This window comes from Apteryx mantelli, chromosome 3 (assembly GCF_036417845.1).
Source record: "Apteryx mantelli isolate bAptMan1 chromosome 3, bAptMan1.hap1, whole genome shotgun sequence".
NCBI lineage: Eukaryota > Metazoa > Chordata > Aves > Apterygiformes > Apterygidae > Apteryx > Apteryx mantelli.
In genome coordinates, this window is record NC_089980.1 from 2,350,657 (window position 1) to 2,372,224 (window position 21,568).

General features: G+C 45.0%; 1 protein-coding gene across 4 annotated transcripts in view; it reads right to left on the minus strand.

Moving 5' to 3' along the window:
- RIN2 (Ras and Rab interactor 2) overlaps positions 1–21,568 on the minus strand; it is an 83,713-nt gene that overhangs the window by 38,097 nt on the left and 24,048 nt on the right. For all 4 annotated transcript variants that reach the window (XM_067292619.1, XM_067292615.1, XM_067292620.1 and 1 more), the window contains exon 3: positions 6,689–6,781. In XM_067292619.1, the coding sequence (XP_067148720.1) occupies positions 6,689–6,745 (57 nt within the window). In that variant the 5' untranslated portion in view covers positions 6,746–6,781. The remainder of the gene's footprint in view (positions 1–6,688; positions 6,782–21,568) is intronic.

Consider the following 21,568-nt stretch of genomic DNA (forward strand, 5'->3'; position numbering starts at 1 on the left):
CAGGATCGGGGGGAAAAAAACTCAGGAAACAGCCCCCTCCCAAACAAACAGATAAAAATCTCAGGGAATTGGGAGGCGAAAAAAAAAATCGCATCCAACTTGCACTAGCAGCACGACATAAGGCTCAGAAACTCAAGCTGGTCTTACACCTTCACGTACCAGCGTGAGCCCAGAAGCAGGAACCGCTCTGCAGAGCGAGAGGGTAACGTAGACACCGGGCAGGCTCCCTGCATCGCTCGCTCCCACTCGGAGCGGCTGCGGCTCCTTGGTTCGGCCTTTTTCAACTGCTGTGCACCGTGCCTTCCGCTGCTTTCCGATATCCAGCTTTGTCTTTGCAAGTATTTGTAGTCATTTTTGCATGCTAGCCATGTGTTTGGCCTCTTTCGCGCAACTGCCGTTTAAACCCTTGTCTGCGAAAGACGCTTGCTTATATAAAATTAAAGCTCTCGGAAATAACTGTTTAAAAAGAGATTTTAAACATATACTCCCTTCAAGTAAGGCAAGGATGGCTACACAGTTTTATCTTGAAGACATTAAGCCATCTTCATGCTGTTTGATTTGTATTTCTGCCTTAAAGAGAACTTCCTAGAAGACGTCTTTCCTCAGCAGAATTTTTCTGGTTTGGGTGAAAAATTTTTCTTTCATTCAAAAAAAAAAACACCACGTTACTCTTCTCCTGATGGAAAAAAAAAATCTTTCTGGAGTTAAGTCACCTTGAGCATTTTTGCAATTAATTGCCACGTGCTGTTACACCAGCAGCACCTGACCAATTATTCTCCATCAAAATAGCAGTGAGGTGCCGTCATGTCTACATGACGTAATTTCTGAAGTATTTAGGATGAACAAAACTCCTGGTCATTATACAGCATAAGCGATGCTTGCGTGCTTAGCCTGCTGCAAGAGGAGCTTTTAATAATACGTTTCTCCAAGAAAACATAGCAAGGATCCCGCGTGGGCAAGATGACTAGGTCCAGGCCTTAGAAGACAGGCAGCAGGAGGCTGCCTTCCTTGCAGCACAAGGCTCAGGGTATTTTAATTCTTCAGACAGATTTCTCAGATTTGCTCACAAGACCGTGATTCCTATTCTGCTGAAAATAATGGAAAAAGCCTCTCATCGATTTCAACAGACTTGAAATCAAGACCAGAAGATGTAGTTTCCAAGGGAAATATGACTGAAGCAGAGAGGGAAATATTTCTGTCAGAGGCCTGTTAGTGTAAAATAACACACACGAGTCTCAAGCCTTAAAAGTGATGTGAAGAAATCTGTCACAGATTATTTAGGACTAGGAAACAGCTGTTACTCTGCTACGCTACAGAAACAAGAGGTTTACACAAAAAGAAATGTGCTTGAAAGCATCACATCTTCTCAGGCGGGAAGTTAGTTAACAGCAAAAAGAACCAAAACTAAAAGCTAACGTACAAATACGTAACGTGCTAAATAACTTTATGTTATTAACTGTTTGTCTACTATTCGTTAGGCAGCACTATTCTGTAAGTAAAAAAAAGAAATTACAGTTCTACCACTCAGCCAGTTGTTTTCATGTGAAATAAAATACAGCCACTGTAAACCCCAATAATAATGACTCGGGCAGCATGAAGTCACACAGTAGCGCAGTACCATATTCCCTAACCAAACCTATCCTAAACATCAGATTGCCCCAAATACCCAAGTACCAACTGTTTACATTCCTAAAATCCAGGAATGAAAGAATGAAATGGAAACAACTTAAACTGCAGTATTTTTTGTCCTAATGCATCATGCAATGCTTAACGTCAGCTGAGCCTTCACTGAACAATACTCATCTCCGCTTTTACAAGCTGGCAGGGAGGACAGCGTAATTTAGATGTACAGCCCACAAAACAGAGCGCACCACGGGGTTCGCTCACCAGAAGGAGCATTTTCCATGTTCTACATCCTTCAGGATGTCCTGTGAGCATCAAAAACCAGAGCAACCTCCAAGCTGCTCGCCGGTGCGTGCGTAAGAAGCAACGCGCCCTCCGGGAGCTACAGGCGCCTTTCGGAAGCGCTCCAGGCAACGCGCGGCCCCGCGAAGGCACAGTCCGGCGCCTCTGCTGAAGCCTGGCACAGCTACGGGTCTTTTTATTCATTCAAAGTTTCTCAGTCCTAAGAGGATGACAGGTGGCTTAGACTTGACGGCTGTCGCAGGACGTTTTAGAAAATCATTCAGCCATTGCCGCATGGCAATTGAATCCCTGTTTTCTGTATTGAAATGCAAATAAGCTCGAGTGAAGAATTAATGAAACTGCCACGTTTCTTAGAAGTGCGTTAAGGGGGACAACGGAGATGACCACTGCAGAGAGTTTCCGAGCTCTGCCTTTTACAACAGCTCAAGAGGAAAGGTGAGATCAGCGTCTCTGACCCGGAGAGGGCACGCGGGCTGAAGACAACCGGCATCAGTGTCCGACTGGAGAAACGCGCCCCAGCACTTACCCCTCTTCCCGCCAGCATCTCGTTTTTCATTCTTGCTGGAGCCCTGCATCCTATTTGGCATCTCGTCTTCGCCTTCCTGTTTTGATAAGCAGAGTGTAGCAACCCTCAAAGAGCACCCTGTGCGCGGAGCTGGCGGGGCGCCAGAGGCACGAGCCAAACGGGGAATGCTATTTCTGGACTTGTCCAAATGTCTGTACACAATTAAATATTTTGATACGCGGTTGCAGTTTCTGGTCATTTTGCACGGTGAATTTCCAAGACCACTAACATTATTCAGGATCTTATTCATCAGTAAGCAACACAGTTTTAGCTGACGCTTGATTTTAGGACAGAAAAGCATTAATGGTGTAACATTTCAGATGTCAGGTCAGTACAGTCTGGAACTTAATAATATTTTGATGAGAAGAAGGATGATTCAGTAAAAAGGATGTTTGTCAGAGACATATATTCAGTTCCTTGTTTCACCACAGACTCCCTCTGTAATCACTGGCAATTCAGGCAATTACCCAGCCTAAACTCCATCTTTGCTTCCCTTTTGCTACTCGCTGGCTCCGAGCCTTCATCAAGTACTACATTTAAAGACCTGGCAGAATTTAGCCTCTAAAAATACAGGCCTTCACTCTTTGTTAAAGAGGGACAATAGTCTTTTCCTAGCGTACTAATGGTTGAAGAATGAATGTGGAAAAAAAACAAAGAGACGGCTAGAAGCTACAGCAATGGGTACTATTTAAGTACAACCAAGAAGAAAGAGCAAGTTGGCATTTCCCATTGGTATGTGCCAATGAATTTCCTAGTAAAAGTTACCGAGAATAGCAAGACACTTTTTATGAGCACTCGAAGTGTGCTGAGAAACTGTAGCCCAGCACACTAAAGGTATTTTGGGCAACTAAATTACCATGTACAACACAAGAGCCATATGCAGAAGTACTCTACATGCACAATCTGGGAGAACATCTGGAGAACGTTCTGAAGCACAGGTAACATGGGTAAGAGGATCTCTCTTAATTACCAGGTCTCCAAAACACAAAGGGAGACAAGGAAAAAATATTTGCATCTAAAGAACACATGAAAAAACAACAAAAAAAGTAAAGTAATGCAGATAGAAGAATTTGATGGGTGAAGTGCCTTTACTAACCCATCCAGCTCAGAGCCAAAGTAACTGTTCTCATGATTTCACAAGAGGATGAGAAGTCTGAAAACATACCTCTGAGGCATCTTTTATTCCCACTATTCTTCAGAGCATTCCCCTGCCAGGCTGTCCCTAGGAAAATTTAGATGAACCTTAAGAGTTTCTCAGCTGACACTATGATAGCCTTAAAACAGCTTGGCATCACGAAATTGCTACGGCATACCGCTGTCCTAATCATTTTGAGTAACTCCATCCATGACACCAGCGAGATCAGGAGCTACACAGAGCTGCCGTTTCAGTGTTTATAGACCACCCCAGAGTTACCTAAAGGTGAAGAAATCAACGCACTGTGGAAAATGACTTGGACACTTGCAGTTCCACCAACATCATTATTCCCTCAGCACACACATAAGCGAAAAATCTAGAAATATTCCTCATCATTGAAACAGTTTCTTGCTATGATTTGAAAGTAGGACCATTCGCCCCATACAGCTGTGGACTGCCACCAAACAAGGTAATGTTTGTGCTTATGAGAAAGAGGACATAACAAAAGCGTACTGCAAAACTGCAAAGCAGTTTCTGTCCCCAGATGACTCCTGCTTATTGCTGACCACATGAAACTCAGAGTGAGTCAAAGAGGAAAATACTCAGTCGCTGCAGCACCAGTCTTTCGTTTCTTAAAGACTGGCCTGGTAAGATTGCCTCAAGATAAAGAGAACACGCAACACATTAACGGGGCATTTCAGTGTGTACGGGTCACTACAACTGCACTGTGAAGCTGCTGGCCTGAACAGTGGTCCCACGCACTCCTTTGGTAGTGATTACAGCTGGGACGTTAGGCACAACTGCTTCGTTCCCCTTTCCCCATAGCCTATTATGAGTTTTCTTCTTCTATCTGCCAGAAAGGAAAAAAACCCAAAAAGACAGAATTAAGGTGAGATTCAGGCAAGGGAGAGGCCTTTCAGCCACCCAGGAACACAGGGAATGGAAACGGCAACACCTGTGACACACGGAGCACAACCCAGGAGGACGTGGTGGTACCACAGGGGACGCAGAAACTAAGAAGAAGAAGAATCAGCAGAGCGGCAACCGCTTGCCTCTACTTAAAGCTTGGGCTGTTCAATCACATTGACTGCAACGGTAGAGGAAGATCAGTATTCTTTTCCTTAATATAAGCTGAGATGGCGGCAAACAGCAACATCTTTCGCAGGAAGGACGGCTGGAGGTGAATACTCTGAGGGAAAGACTCTAGATAAGCTAATCCAGTGTTCAGGAGCACCCGTAACTTTTTCATCGCTCCTTAGAGCGAACCTCCGCCTCACAAGGCGGTCACTGTGACCCTGGCATTACGCTAACAGCAAAATGCTAGCGCAGAACAGATATATTCAGCTTTGTCGTATTTAACCCCGATCCCAAGCTGGCCTACGTGACAGTTTACTCTCTTTCTTGCAACAGTTCTGAAAAATATGCAGATAGTCCCCAGGCAGGGGTAGGACACGGCACTTCGCTAGGTCAGATGCCTTCAATTGAGTGGCACTGCTCTCCCTGCCCTGCTCTCTAGGAGTACATGGTGTCCGCAGCCGTACTCACGTGGTGCACGGGAAGGTTTTGTTAACCTCGCCGCAGAGCCAGCAGTCTCTGGAACAAAACATTAACCACAGCCTTCTCTGCAATTAACCCAAGCCCTGCCTCCAGACCTCCCTCGGTACACGTAAACAAAACACAGTTCATGGCATCCAGCGGTCTTCTGAAAGCCGTACTGATTAACTCCTACCCCACCTCCACCTTTTGCAGTGGAGGTGCAACTTGAGATCTGACAGTTCTCCAAAGCCTCTCCACCCTACCGCATAAAAGGACCAAAACGGGTTCCCACGTCGCCCTGGAAAAGGGTTAGCTCATCGCAGCACAGAAAACCCTCTGACAGGTCCTCCCAAGCTGGAGCAACCCGCACAGAGCGGGCGGCAGGAGCGAGGACACAGTAACCCCTGTTTGCTTTTGCAGTGTGATCGCTCCTGCCTGAGCTAAGCTACTGCTGGTGCTCAGATCTGGGGCCAAACATGCAATTTAACTCCGCAGGGAATACTGGGGAAAAAAGCAAAGTTAATACCCAGGGAAAAACGCATTTCTAAAGAGTTCCAGGGAGTACCCGAGGGGAAGAAGATGCTTTGAGCCAGAGCCCTGCCTTCATGCGGCTCTGAGCACTGCCGCAAATCCGATGAGGCCTCCACCGCTGCTTTGCCCACAGGTGTTTCCCGGGGTGTCAGGCATCTCAAACAGCACTCAGAGTACAAGAACACTAAGTGAAACTATTTCCGTTTTCTCTGTACAAGCACGTGAATGCCAGAACAGAACCACTAACTCTCAGTGCCTGCGTGACCCAGGAAGCTGGGCTGAGTATCTTAAGGGAGGAGGGATTAGGTTCCTCTTCTTGATTTCAAATGAAGTGCGCTTCAGCTTAAATACTTAAATGAATGAATAATAAAAAAACCCGACTGATACATATACACTGGGACGACAAAGATAGTATTTTTGTGTTTGGATAACACAAAAACAAAGAGCCCCTCGCCCCAAGTAAAACTAATCCAGTAACGACACAACTTTAAACTAAAAGAATTCAGTTTACGAAAGCTCTGATCATGTTATGCCCGTGTGTAATAAAGCTTATATCCTCAGGATCAGCTGCAAAGAAAGCCACAAGCCCTTTTGCACCAGATATTCTATCCAGTGTGCAGGAAAACCATATACACATGAAGTAACTGGACGGCAATCTAACCTCAAATAAAACCTGTAAAAGAGATCCTCAGTGAAATGCTTCCCATTTTAAAGAAAAGATGGGCTACATATCACAGACTCTGTTGCACTTTCTGCAGCACTAGGTGCACAGAAACCCAGGTGCTTTATGTTTTGTGTTGGTCTACCAAGATATAAAACCCAGAGCCAGTAAAAAATAATATAAGTTTTCTCAGGACCAGGGGGGAGGTTGTTTTGGTTTTTTTTGTCAGAGACACTAAGGCTCTTTACAGCTGCTAAAGAGAAAATAAGCAACCTAGCACTTCAAAGCAAATGCATCCTCCTAATTACTGAAATAAATCAAATATACCATTTACCTTAAAGAAACTTCCTCTTTTGTCCAGACAACGGGCTTCCATTGTCAAAGACGACATCTTTCCTGGGAAGACTCCACTGAATGCCTTGAACTCCTAAAAGCAGAGACATTTTTCATGGTTAGTCCAGTCTGTAGGAAATGCCTTTCTAAGCCACAGAAACAGTCACAACAAGCCTTCTGCCAAGATTTTTTTCCGTCAACAACACAGTGCCATTTATTTCGTACCAAAGCCCTTACATATCCTTTTAGCCTATTATCTTCCTATAGATTGCTTCAAAAAGACAGTGCTTGGAGTCCCATGCTTCCCCCTTCTCCGCGCAACCGATCCTGCAGCTCCGAGTAGACCTTAGTGTGCTCGTTAAGGAAGAATGCTGAAGCATAATGATTGCTTTGTTTGTTTGCTTGACCTCAGCCTGCAGTACAAACAGAACAAATGTTAGATGTCACCGCAGTCTGCTCTCGGGGGCTACAGTTTTGATGGGGCCAACTGCGAGGGAGAAAAAATATCACCCGCATGGGAGAAAACACATTATCATAAACGTAAAAAAAGAAAAGAAAAGAAAAGGAAAATCCTTGAAGTTATTAAAACACAGAGAAACTGAAGATGCAGCTGGGAAGAAGCAGCGTTTCCCATCGACGCGTGAGCTGACCCAACTGGTCGATACCCAGAAGAGCAGAAGGGCGCACAGCTAGCCCGCGCGTGCAGGCAACCAGAAACACCCTGGCGGCGATCTCTACGTGCACGTAGCTGATGAGCGCAAGTCCTCTAAAGTCACAACCAGCTCGCCCCAGTAATCTGCGCACAAATTTCTGACCTAAACAGGAGCTGAGCTCCACAGCTAAGAACACCTCCCAGGACTGTCCACAGCGAACTTTCAACCGCCTTTAAAGAGCCTCCTCTTCTTCCTCACACATTTAGGGACCACATAGCAGGTATTTCTGCTGGAAGCTCCAGCTAACTACATGACAAATATTGCAAGTGCAAAGCATTACAGGCTAAGGTAGAGGCACAGCTTCTGATGTGATACACATGTAAATGATAATAAATGGCAGGGAGTAGCAGTGAGGAACGAGCTTACAGTGGCTGCAGATGAAGCGTGAGCAAAAGGAGCAGCTGAAGCAACGAATTTTGAGAGTTAAAGAAGAAAAAAAAAAGGAGGCTCCCCCACCCCCATTTCTATTTCCCTCTAATGCATTATGAGAAAGCACCAACAAGGGCAAATAGGACCAAGGAGGAGCTTAAAAAAAAAGGGGGGGGGTGGGAGGTTATTGAAAAGGCCTGGCAAGCACAAGCACTGGAAAAGGGTGAGAGGTAAAAGCAGGAGAAAAGAAATATCTTCTCGTGGTTTCAACATGCAGTGGGAAGCTTAAAATTCCTTCCCCCCATTTCTAGAGCTCATATCACCACAGCACTAGAAAAGGTTACATTTTTCCATTTACGGGTTCCGATTAAAGAGCAGCTGTGCTGGGAAGCTCATGAAGCAGCCCCTTTTCCAGGCGGAGTTTGCAGGCTTTAAAGGTGCAAGGAAAAATCCTGAATTCTTCATTCTCGTGCAAAGCAAACACAGGAGGACGGCCCGCAGAAGCCCCAAAGCAGTGCTCAGAATCATAGTTTCTTTTTTAACCAGCACATGTAAAGGAATAAACCCCTGATGAAGCAGTTAAAATGACTAAGGTCACAGTGCTTACCTAAAGTGCATCTAAACGAGTTGACCGAGCCAATCCTGGAAGAGGCTGAAGTCCAGGGAAGTGGGTGGGTTTGCAGGAGCTACTACATCTAGTAGGGTAGGGCTCTGTAGGGCTCTGTGCCTTCGTTTGCCACATTGAAAACAGCAATAAGGAAAGCTGGGCACAGAGCAGCTCTTCCACCCTGGGGAATACCAGACATTTTAAAGGCTCCTCCTATTTGATATCAACCATTCAAAAAAATTCAAAGCTTGGCAAACGGAAACGTTTTCTTTCAGTTAATTCTGAAAAGGGAATTTTCACGTGAAAGGCCAAAGGTGGAGGGAAACCCAAGAAATCCCTTCCCGTTTTCTTCAAGATTCCTGTCTTCTAGCTTTCAAAGCATCCCTGACCTACCAGCTGAGTCAAAGAGCTGGGAGCCCAAATACCCTGGCTCCTCAGAAGCCATTTAGTTGGGCTGCCGAGCAACTGGTAAAGCAAACAGCTTCCCACCAAAGGGGAGGTACTTTGCCAAAAACTAAACTCTTCCTACAAAACATCTTGACTTTAAATTGTTTGCAATAACCACCAACATTTGCAATAACCAACCCAAACTCCCCAAACTCTTTGATCAGAGTTTTTCTGATCAGTTCTCAAGAATACCTGTATCATTCCTCCTCTGACAGTATCTTACTAAGTATCTGTACAGGAAATCCATCCTCTTCTTACCCCCCAGCCTCCTCCTGTCCTGAACTTCGTGGAGGTCCCAGACCACAAACCAAAAGAATAAAACTTCTGGCACTAAATTCACAAGTTCATCTTGATTAGGAAGCTTAAACGGCATGTAACTCACTTCTGTGAACCTTGCTCCCAGCCAGACATATGGCTAACTCACACGTGCTGGTTGCTCTGACACAAACTGGCTCACCACCAGCTGTAGCTGCGCATGTTCTCCATCGTCTGAGCCACAGGCTGCCATTGCAACCTGCCTTGCACAAAAGAACAACGCAAGTGCTGTAAAACAGATTAGACCGGTGAATCCAACAAGGTTTCACGATCATCTCCTAAGACTCCCCCTTCATTTTCTCTCTGCATACTTCAATCCTCAAAACTCAGAATCACAGAATAGTCGAGGTTGGTGGGGATCTCTGGGGACCATCTGGTCTAACCCCTCTGCTCAAAGCAGGGCCAACTACAGCAGGTTGCTCAGGACTGTGTCCAGTCAGGTTCTGCCTATCTCCAAGGATGGAGACTCCACAACATCTCTGAGCAACCTGTTCTGGTGTTCGATCATCCTTACAGTAAAGAAGGTTTTTTCTTATGTTTAAAAGGAATCTCCTGTATTTCAGTTTGTGCCCATTACCTCTTGTCCAGTCACTGGATACCACTGAGAAGAGCCTGGCTCCATTTTCCTTAGTCCCACCCATCAGGTATTCATGCACGTTAGTAAGATCCCCCTGAGCCTTCTCTTCTCCAGGCTGAACAGTCCCAACTCTCCCAGCCTCTCCTGGTATGCCAGGTGCTCCAGTGGCTCCTCGTGGCCCTTTGCAGGACTCTCTCCAGCAGGTCCACGTCTCTCTAGTGCTGGGGAGCCCAGAACTGGACTCAGCACTCCAGGTGTGACCTCACCAGGGCTGAGCAGAGGGCAGGGATCACCTCCCTCGACCTGCTGGCAACATTCTTCCTAATGCACCCCAGGATGCTGCTGGTGTTCCTTGCTGCAAGGGCTCACTGAGGGCTCATGTTCAACTTGTTGTCCTCCAGGACACCCAGATTCTTCTCTGCAAAGATGCTTTCTAATTGGTTGTCTCTCAGCCTGCATGGTGCACAGAGTTATTACTCCCCAAAGCAGGACTCTGTACTTCCCTTTGTTGAACTTCATGACATCCTTCTTGGCCCATTTTTCCAGCCTGTCAAGGTCCATTTGAATGGCAGCACAACCATCTGGTACACCACTCACTCCTCCCAATTTTTTATTGGCTACAAACTTGCTGAAGGTCCCATCATACTTGCTTTCATCATACAGGCCATTAGTGAAGATGTTAAACAGTAGTCGCTCCAGTATCAAAGCCACTAGTGACTGGTCTCCAGCTGGATTTTGTACTGCTCAGTCAAAACCCTCTGAGCCTGACAGTTCAGCTAGTTTGCCCTCGACTTCACTTTTCGCTTATCTAGGCCATACTTCATCAGTTTGCCAGTGAGGACTGTATGGGAGATTTCGTCAAACGCCGTGCTAAAGCAGAGAAAAACAACATCCCTTGCTCTCCCCTTGTCCACTGATCCAGTCATTCCATCACAGAAGGCTATCGGGTTGGTCAGGTATGGTTTCCCCTTCATAAATCCATGCTGACTACTCCCAATCACCTTCTTGTCCTTCGTATTTCAAAATGGTTTTCAGGTCTATTTGCTCCAACACCGGGGACTGAGGTGAAGCCAACAGGCCTGTAGTTGCTTGGATCCTCATTCTAGCCCTTCTTGTGTTTAAAACAGCTCTGCTGATCTTCCCTCTCCACTTCTGCCAAGATGGTGCTAGCAAAAACAATCATTGTGATGGGGCCTACAATTTCAGAGGCAAAAACAGATATTCCAGATTCTATATTTAGAGACACACCAAGCTGGACATCTCATGCATACAAGTGTGATGCCAGGAAAAGTTCACCAAAAAAGGGCAAGAACATGCATCACCAACTCATTAAGTTCCTAGTGAAACATGGATTAGCACTGCCCCTTGCTTTCATTCTGGATGGTTCATAGGGTCCCAGTTTTTTTGTGTGCTCAGACAGAAAAGTTTGGTGTTCTGCTCCTATTAACAAGCACCAACTTGCAAGGTCCTGGAAAAAGGCACATCTGCCACTTCCCCCTCCTTCTGCACACAGCAGCAGGGAAACATGGGGAAGAACTAGCTAAGAGGCTCAACATCAGCTTCCAGCACCAGAACCACCGGGATCATAGCAGTTTGCAGTAGGTGAGGGTGAGGCAGAGTTCAGAAGCGAAGGAAACAAGAGAAAAAGTATTTCCTTGCCAACTTCTTTCCAAAATGATCAGTGTTATTTGTAACATACAAGCAAAAAAGGAATTAGGATTAAAAAAAAGCAATTTTCCAAATTGATGCTATCCTTTTAATGACAATGCCAAATTCAACTCTACAGTAAAACCGCAGATTTCAAATGAGTTACACTAGGGGTTTATGAGCATGATCATGTAGTTAAATTTGCCTCTCTATTCTCAGCCATTAATCATTCCATTTGCAAACAATGACCCCTTCATGGGAAATCTATTTTGTTCTCTAATTTAACCACAAGGACATCTACATGCAATACTATTACCAAAACAAGACCGTGCCAAGATTTTTGAGTTCGTCTTATTTCAGAACACAACAGAAGTTTATAAGCTTCCACACTTGTGCATAAAGAAGAATGCAAACATACAAACACACAAAAATTGTCCTTCAAAGAATGGTATAGGTCTCTAAGACAGGAGAAAGAAGGAAGTTTCAGACTACTGCCTATTTTTCCTACTGGAAGTTCTGAGGCTTTATGCTTCTCTGTAGCTATTATTATGTATGTAACATTATTATTATTATTATTACCTCTATGATCATAACTCAGAGCCTGAACTGAGCCTGGGTCTAGCCTGGGCCTTGTGCTTCCCAGCTCTCTACATAGCCAGTGAAACCAATCCATACTAAAAAATTGGCTTTGCAATCAGATAAATTCTAAGTGTAATTTCAAACTGCCTTAGGATGACCTAAATACTGTTCCATGTCTGATGTTTTTCCATATCTCCTGATTAAATTGACTCAATGTGAAACACTGTTTTTTCAAACTGACACTTCTGCAGTGTCACCCCAGAATCCAGGAAACAAACTGGACTCTCTTGTTTCTATGGGCTGTCACAAAGAAGACTCAATTTAGGCTACAAAATATGTAAATAGATGTAAATGTCCATTAGTAAAAAGTATTCTGGGGGAGGAGGAACATTCCCAAGAATTAGGGTTGACTCTTCACCTTCTTCAACCTTGGGGTTCAGAGGGTACATAAAATGTACACAAAACCCACCGAAGACAACCAAATGCACAGTCAGGAAGCTTAATTTCTCTCCATGGCTGTCTGTCTCTTGTATTTCTGCAGGTCCAGACCAGCTTGCAAACCCCTGCTCTGAAGTGGTCCCTGTTGAGTCCTGATAGCAAGAGATGGACAGAAGGGAAAAATCTCTCTTCTGTGTTTGGGAAGTTGGGTGGAGAGAAATGTCAAAGCACGCCTATTTCTACACATACTTGAGGCTGGTATTTTCTCCTTCCTTTATGTTTTCCAGACTGAGGCAGAGAATCCGGATAGATGGGTTTAGACACTGTCTGGGCGAGCGCTCAGAAATCCATCTGAAACTGCGATTAGGCCACAGGAGCCAGCCCGCTGCATAATCTCCGCAAGCTTTCGTCTAGCCAGCTGCAAGGTGGCGTTTGCTGCACTTGCTGAAGCAGGCAGTACCCTGCCTACTTTGCAGTCCATGCAGACCTTCGCTCTAGGGGTAGCAGGTGCTAGCTCTACGATCTTACTTGACTTCTGCCTGCGAATGCTGTTGCTTTAATGCTTGGATGGCTCCCTTCCAGCAGGGATAGTCTATACTGCAAGAAGCACCGCCTTCCTACAGCTCTCCAAACTCAGGACAAAGTATGCGTGTGTGAAGGACAAGGCAGGACAGGAAAGCGGAATGACTTGTCTGCTTGGCTAATTCCGCAGAAATACAATGCTATAAACAACATCTCTCCGTGGATGTCGACTCCCACGCAAGCTGCTTCTTCCAATCCCTTCTCCTCCTGCTTTTCATTTACACAAGAATGCCAGAGCACCACTCAGGCGCCTAACGTAACCGAGACTCCGGACTTTCCTCTTGTCACAACAGCTCCTATTTTCCTCTCTCATATGCAATTTTATTTGGTACTTGTGTGTTATTATACTTACTAACAGTAGCACAGCAGCAAATCGGTGTCTTGCTGGACTGCTCATGATCCATCCCTCCCTTCAACCCATCTGCTGCCCAGCCTTAGCTTCAGAAGCCTTGCTCGTGTTTTCATTATCTTAATCCGATCTTGCCTTTACAGGGCAAAAATCCCACTTTCTTTATCGAAAAGTCCTAGCAAAGATGAGAAGTCTATGTTCATCACTGGAGCCAGAGGGCAAAAGCCACAGGGATCTGGTGAACTTAAAAAGTCCCCAGCCACCAACCCTGCCCCCACCAGCTCGGTTTCCTAAGGAATCCGGGCTATACAACTGCACCGCCTTGCTCCTCCTTATTTCCTAACTGTGATTTTTGACCTTTTGGCCAACCTAGCCAAAGCTGACAGAGAAGAGTCTCTGTTTATGAACACAGGCAAAGGGATAGAGGGAAGAGACTCTGTTCAGGCTGTCGCTGAAGGAGAGCTATTTAGCCTTCCTTCGGCTTGGCTAATCATCAGCTTGGAGAGCAACCCAGAGGGACTGCACTGGAAAAGTACGCTGCAGGAGGTATAAAACCGAAGAGCTGAAGGCAGGGTGGGTAATCCAAAGCAGCTGGAGAAGGGGCAGGGAGAACAAGGGCATCCGAGCAGCCCCAGGGAGGGAGGAGGCAGGGTTGTTGGTGAGGACGCTGCCCCATGGCAGGCTCTTGAGGAGTTGGCAGCGGGGTGGCGTAAAGGACAAGGAACCAGCCCGGAAAACTGAGCCTCATTACGACCATTGCCGGCTGCACTGTCTTCCACGCGCGCATGTAAAACCTTCTTTCTCTTGCTCCTCTGGGCGAGTTTCTCAAACTGAATCCCCTTCACCAGCCACACTTGAATTTCCCTTCATGCAATTCATACAGGCGATTTCACTTTCGAGACCTCCTCCTTCCCTGACCTGTGCTCTGTTATCACTGCCTTCCTTTTACTTGGATTAAATCTGCCATTTTTCCCGCTGTCCTTGCATTCCTTCCCCCTGCCTCTGCCATTGCCACCTCCCGGGAGCTGCCACCCCGTCTGCCCTCTTCCCTCCCCTCCTGCCGTTCCCAAGGAACATTTCAGCAAACATCTAACATGGGCATCTGCCTGCACGAACCTCTCCTGTGCCGTGCGCGTGCTTGTCTCTTTTATGCACGTATCCGAAGGGCTCGGCTCAGAGGTTACAGAGGCGTTAGAGCAGACCCCTCTATCCATCGCAGAGGCCTCCCTTTAAAAACCGGCACCGGAGCTTGAAAACAAGCCTGGGAGGAACGGCCAAGTCATTTTATTCAGAATAAAGCAAGCAAGGGAACGCATTTAAAAACCACTACTTATTTTAATCTTGGTTTGCATTTTTCTTATGTTCTTAAAAAGTAAATTCTCTTCAACAATGTATCTTAAAAACATAACATAGCCTTTATGATAACTTTGGTATCTTTTCAAAATCTTAGTGATGTCCTAGTTGTATTTAAGCAACTACATAAGCTATTTAATGTTCAAATTTTTGTCATTTCATGTTTAAAAAGCAAATGATGGCTTTTTTTTTTTTTGCTGATTACTAGTTTTTACCTCTTAAGTTTCTCCATGTCTATTCAGATAAAAAGTTGGGTTAAACCAAGTGAGACATTTTGAGGTAGTTAAATGAAATTAACTTAAAACTGTTAAGGGACAGAATGGGAAAAACTGATATACTTGTTTTGTGTTTAAAATTTACTAATGTGTCAAGAAGCGCTGTCCAATGAGCAAACCAAAAAGCCAGTATCTAGGAACAATATTCTTCAGTATTTAGAACCAGTAGATTTCATTTATTATTATTATTAATTCGCAAACTGGAAGAGGGGAAAAAAAAAAAACCTTTCCTGTTTCTTCTATTCCCAGTGTCTCAACTTCACACAAACCAGTCTTAGCGACCAAATCCCAAAAGCCGAAATGAAGAGAACAGCCTCTCTCCACGGCTGTCAAAACCCGACAGCCAGCTCCAGTTTGGAAGTCCCACCCAATCCCCTACCTGATCTAGCGACCTACGATGAAACTGTTCACGAGAGCGAGTAAAGGTGTCTCGCCGCCTCCGAAACAAGCGCCCCATTTACTGCTCTTTTTGGGAATGTCTCGGACAGCGGAGAATCGATTGCATTCACTTTTGGCTAAGAAGTGCCCTCCGAAGGCTTTAATGCTAGGCATTTACCGCCTTCTCAGCGTGCTATGTCAATCTATCACAATTCACAGATGCAGCCCCTGAGCTGGCTATGTGACTCCTCCGAGATAAATATTGGAGTAAAAAAAGGAGAAAAAAAGCTCTATTGCAATACAACATTTAACACAGAAATCTTTTTTCCCCTTTACTGAATAAAGTTGCTAGAAAGAAGCTCACAGCTATCACCTAATTAGCTCACGAGACTTTGTGCAGAAACACTCCAAAGTAGATCGCTCTGACCCAACTGTAAGCCAGTGATAGCCAACCCTGATGACCAAATCGATGCTTTAGAGATACCCTCCTTAATCTAGCAGAACGTGTGTGTGTGTGCACACGTGTGTGTGTGTGTGCGTGCGTGTGTGTATTTTTAAAATATTATGAGATTGAAAGAGCTGGCTGTCCTCTTCCATTCTCAATTTGTATGGGCCACGCCACCGTTGAGCTTAGACACGCACAGAAACTATTTTTAGGCAAACAAATAAGGGTTTTACTATTTTGCAGCTAGGCAGAACAGGAGAAAACATTAGTCCGGACCTCCTTCTAGTAGTAAATGGCACAAATCAGCTGAGGTCAGCAGAAACATACCCACTTAGAGCTGTGAATGTTGTCCCTAAGCCTCCCCTCTATCCAGCAGCAGGGTACAGCAAAGGAGCCGAAATACAATCCCTACCATCCCGTAACAGAAATGAAAGCAAGCTAGGTACAGCCTACTACATTGTGTACTTAACAGCCTATGGCAAGTTACTGTAATATTATCACAAAGTGATGATAATTTATAAATACATGGCATTTTTTAAAACACGGCAAAGTCGCACAATGTCAGTGAAACCTATTTACTGGTGGGTTAAACTGGATGGTCTTACTAGAAACGGGGAGGATAAATATTTATCATATATAAATTTTTTTTTTTTACATGAAAGAACACTTTAAAATTCAAGCCTACGCTTGAAAATATGGTAGGAGATGTACACAAACCTTCCTATTTTTCAGCGAATTTAAGCAGCCTTGTGCCTTTTGCTTTCCTGTTCTCTTAGCTCATTTGCACTACCCCACAGAGAGGGCTGCGTTTATCTCTAATCCACAAAGCGCTGGTTTGTCTAATTACTCTGACCTTATCTGGGTCTTGGCAAAGTTAAACTTTTCCTTTTGAAAGTATTTCCTTTGAGAGGTTAGCTGAAAGCCTGCTTCAAGGGGGGGCGCAGATACAACCGAACACAGTATCACTTTGAAAACCTATCAATTAAGAGCCTCAGCCCGAAAGCTACCCTCGGTGCCAGGATTTTGCAGACCTCTCCACTCAAACGTCGCATTGTGTTAGCACAGCTGTATCCACAAGCAAAAAGCGAGGGGATTATGCGAAAAGGGACTCTAACTTCCGCCATTCTTCGGACTGCAGAAAGGGTTTACAGTCATTTCTTTTTCCAGATAACGCAAGAGCACGCTATGTGTACTCGCACAAAGCAAATAACGCATACGGCAAAAATGACAGCAATTCGGTATTTACGCAGTGTCACATTTTCGCATTTTTGCCATTTTAATTAAAACATTTTTGAATAAAAAAAAAAAGTTGGAAATAAGCAGTCCTTGATCAATCTCCTTTTAAGCACTGATTTTACTTCTGCCTCTGCCACCTGAATGTAATGAGTTGGTGTGAACTCCTTCAGAGAGACCCTGGTTGCCACCAGTATGCACTCAGTGAGCAACGATATTTTTGCCCATACTGAGCTAAAAATATTACCAGGATAGACACTCACTGCACCCATAGGCAGAAGGGCCGTAAACGACTATGTGCAATCCTTTCCAGGAAACAATACTCTCTTGAAAAACTAGAGAGGAAGCAGAAATACGCAGCGCTCCCACTACCACAGTGAGACGATACAGTGCTTACCGCTCCCCTGACCTGCCTCTTAAAAAATGCATTTTGCAAAATTCAAAAGGCAGCATCACTGAGCTGAAGGCCCATGCATTTGGGCATAACGAAGTTATTTACCTCACTAAAGCCCCCTAAGGAAAAGCATTACCTTTCCCTTCAAGAAGGGAAAGGAGATACAACTACGAGGTAGTTAAAGCCCACAAGCAGAATTAAACAATGTGCAAGTATTTTAATCGGTGAAATAAGGTTCAGTTATATCACAACGGCTTAGCTTCCAAGTGTTTTGGATTTCTACATTTGTTACATTAGGTATTTTCTTTCTTAAATCCCATTTTGCGGTATCAGCAGAACAAGACATTGCATATCCCCGCAGCAGTAACTGTTCCTCGCGGGCTATTAACATCACGGAGCAATCGGATCACGGCACAAAGCTGCCTCTGTAGGAGCACCTTGCCTTTTGCTATGCTATAATCAAGACCTTTACCAGGACAGTCATTTAGATATTCCCATTCTTAAACAGGAATTATGGAAAAGCAGCCAAGGCATGGACTTCACCAAGGCCACCGTAACACTTATCTCCTATTTCATTCACAGTCCTAATCTGGGATCCGAATTTCCATGGGTTGGGAAAGGACAGGACAAGTAAAAGTGCTGAAGATCGCTAAACCTGCACAATGGCATGGGGCTCGGGACGTCACCCATGAAGAGAACAGCTGGAGGCTGGGAAAATATGGGAGAAGACTTGTGCTTACACTTCCTTAGGTATTCACATAGGGCCCCTGTTTTCTGGCTTCCTCAACCTCTTGGAGGCCTGCACAGAGGAGGCCAGAGCCCCCAGAAGCCTCCGACCTCCTCGAGCACACAAGCTTTTGGGGGTGCTTGCACCCGTGCCAGCTCCCTGAGGATGGCCTGGGCTCGCACACGTCACCCAAGGCCCAACACTCTCGCCTTGGCTCCACGACGGGGAGCTGTGGTGCAGCTGCAAATCCAGGAGACAGAAGTGATGCCTTGAGACCTGGCAAATGAGTTTAAGGGGTGAGACATGGTTTCTGGCAGTGCAGTGAAGTGTTCGGAGTCCCGACTTAGCAGTCTCACCCTGGAAAGGCAACAGGCAATTTCTGAGCACAGAAATGTGCTGTCCCTCATGCCTGAAGCAGTGTGGAAAGGCCCACACTTCCCAGAGGTAGCCACTGAGGGCCCTGTCTACGCTGGAGCTGCCTAGACTCGCTGACTTCATGACAGCACCCTCTGAGCACGAGTAGCTGTTCCCACCCAGCCCTCTTCTGCACAAGGCTTGTGGGACAGCCTTCCTCATCACCCTCCTCTTCACTGCAGCGTCCTACAGATGATCTCCTGCCTACATCAGTGGCCACACGTGTCCAGCCAGAACCCAGATTCCCTCCTCTCACCTGGCAATCTGACCACCAGACAGCACCAGTTCTGGGTACAACTTGCAGTGCTACAGAGCATGCCAGATGGACATGACAACCTGCAGTGTCATGCCAATATGTCCCCCGTTTTTTTTTTTTTTGCTTTGGCCCAGAGACCTCTTTTTCTCAATGGTTAATTTATTTGCTCTTTGGCCTTGTGGCTCTTGGGTTTTTTTCAGCACCACTAGTCCGGATGTTGGGCAAAACTGTGCAACCTTGCGCAACAGTGACTTCCCTACCAGCTTGTTCAAAACGTTGCTGTGGATGCTGAGCTGCAAGCGGTGAGCTGCTTGTTATCCTACATCACATTCACAGCCAGCTTGATAACCTCAGCACAGCAAGCAGATACACCGGGATGCCAGGACGAACCCACTCAATATAGTAGCTCTGGACAAACAGACGATGCACGCGGACTACAGGGAACTAGACACCAGCCCAGGCAAACCAGGACTTGGCCTTAGCCTTTGTCATCTTGCCTTTTTTGACATGTTGTCTCATCTTTTACTTGCTAACCTTCTGTCAGCCTTCATTTTCTTCTTCACAGGAGGATACTGGTCTAGATGGACCCTCACTTGGACCCTGTATGGCTGCTCTTTTGCTAGTAGTCCTTCTTCCTAAAACAACCAGTTGGCAAAAAGAACGCTCCCCCACTCCCCATTTACAGCTTACAGACAGTGATGTTCTCCTAGATATCGAACTGCATCATGGAAAGGTTACATGAAGGTTACTCTTCAGTCTTTTTCAGTTTCCTCAGCTGATCATTTCTGAGACCTGTATTTGCATCCCGAAGTATCAACTCTTCTTGTCATCCTGGTTAACGTAACAACACTGCTAAGATCACAGCCAAGGACTCCCTTCCAAGGACTCTTTCTCCTCACTGTATGTTAAGCCATAGAATATTAGTAACTGCTTAAGGAATTACTGTCTTGACAGACTGATCTCCAGGGTCTGTGAACCAGTCTAACTGGCCTGTTTATATATAGGTGACTTACCAACAGCGGGAACAGTCACTGCCAAATTTATAAATTGTTCTTTCTACATTTGGTTTCAGCTAGTCATCACTCCTGCCCCAACCAACTTTCTGCCTAAAGGCTTATTTTTTCACCTTAATTCAAGAACCTGCTCATTGGCAGCCTTTTAAGATACTAAAGGATGAAGAGGAACTACTTGAAACATGTTTCAGCACAGCAGCCTCAGGAGAGGGTTTAAGTGTCATTAGATTTTGGATAGATGTGCTGTCTCACTCATAGCTGTCTTTTACCCCCACTGTCCCACAGACACACAGTCTTTCATCTACGCTGAAGTTATAAATGCACAAAAGAAAGCATCTGAAAATCCCATCTGAGAAGTGTTCCAAGAGTTGGCCCGACCCTGCTCCCATTGAAACGAACAGACATTGCATCATTGCTTCCAACAGGAGCGTACAGTTAGGCAAACACTGAGCGCCTCAGAAAATCCAACCCTTAATCTTCTTGATAGCATGCCATGTTGAGCAAAGTTTGTCTGCTGCTAGCGCTGTCTCTTTGCAGCCTTTCCAAACGGCTTCCTCCTCCTCCCATGCACTAAGCCACCTCTTCCTTGCTTGCTTCCATGGCATACTTTCCACATTACTGAAGAGGGGAAAAAAAAGAAAAAAAGCCCAAAGTAATTTCCCTTGGCACAGCATTTAATTGTGAAGGATATTATCCTGTCTTTTAGAAGAAAATGACTGTATGTTGATATGTTCACGTCTTGTTTTTGCCTCTAGGTATGTCAGAGCAATACATTTAAGATTGGCTTTGGTTTAGACAACCTTTCAGAAGGTTCACATTCATCCTAAACTGCCTGGCCTGGATATCTCACAAAACTAGAATTTCTTGCAGTATTTCAGTAATTTCCATTTGTTATTCCTGCCAAAAGGAGGAAATATTAAATGTGCAAACATTCAGAAATATGTTTTCAAGCCTCATAAAAAGTGTTCAACATTCAGCTGAAGTTATTGGAGGAAGAAAGAAACAGTAATCGCTTGAATCACAATATAGCTTCAAGGTCTACGGAAACTTCAGGGGTCATACCAAAGCATTAAAGTCATACGCAGAGGGAGATGGTTACAGTACTTCCATCTAGATGGAGATGCACATGAAGACCACCTGCTGGGCTTGACCGTGGGTTGTTTTAGGCATTTGTGAAAAGCATCTCTGTCTCCTGTACCATGAACCCCAGAGAAGGACGAGAGTTTCGGCTTCCAGGTAGTAACTATTACCTTCTCGCATGAAGGTGCCAAGCACCAAGAAGAGATAACCTTCTCCCCTTAAGCACAGATGAAGCACGGACATGACCTACTGCTCACTCAAGCAGGTTAAAAACTTTTATGCACTTATTTCCATGATTGAGGGTTAAGTGATTATATAGGCTTATTTTGGTATTAGATAGCAGCATGTAGCATAGCACCTTTCTCTATCATTTACTCTCTTGCCCCTGGCAATTACTTATATACACCATAATTTCTATTTCATCCTGTTAAAAAAAAAAAAAAGAAATATATAGGCATGCTCAGTTAGAACTTGCACTATGAACACTGATGGAAATTGCATTTGATTTCTATCTCCTGTCCTCCTCTTGTTGCAACTTAAATTACTATAATGAAGACAAACAGCATTTCCCCTTCCTGTATCTCTCAATTCGAACACAATGGAAGAAGAAAAGAAAGGAAAGTTTTTCAAACCGGTTCTGTACAGGGTTAACTTTGATGCCACTGAGATCATGCCAGGTTTTACTGCCGA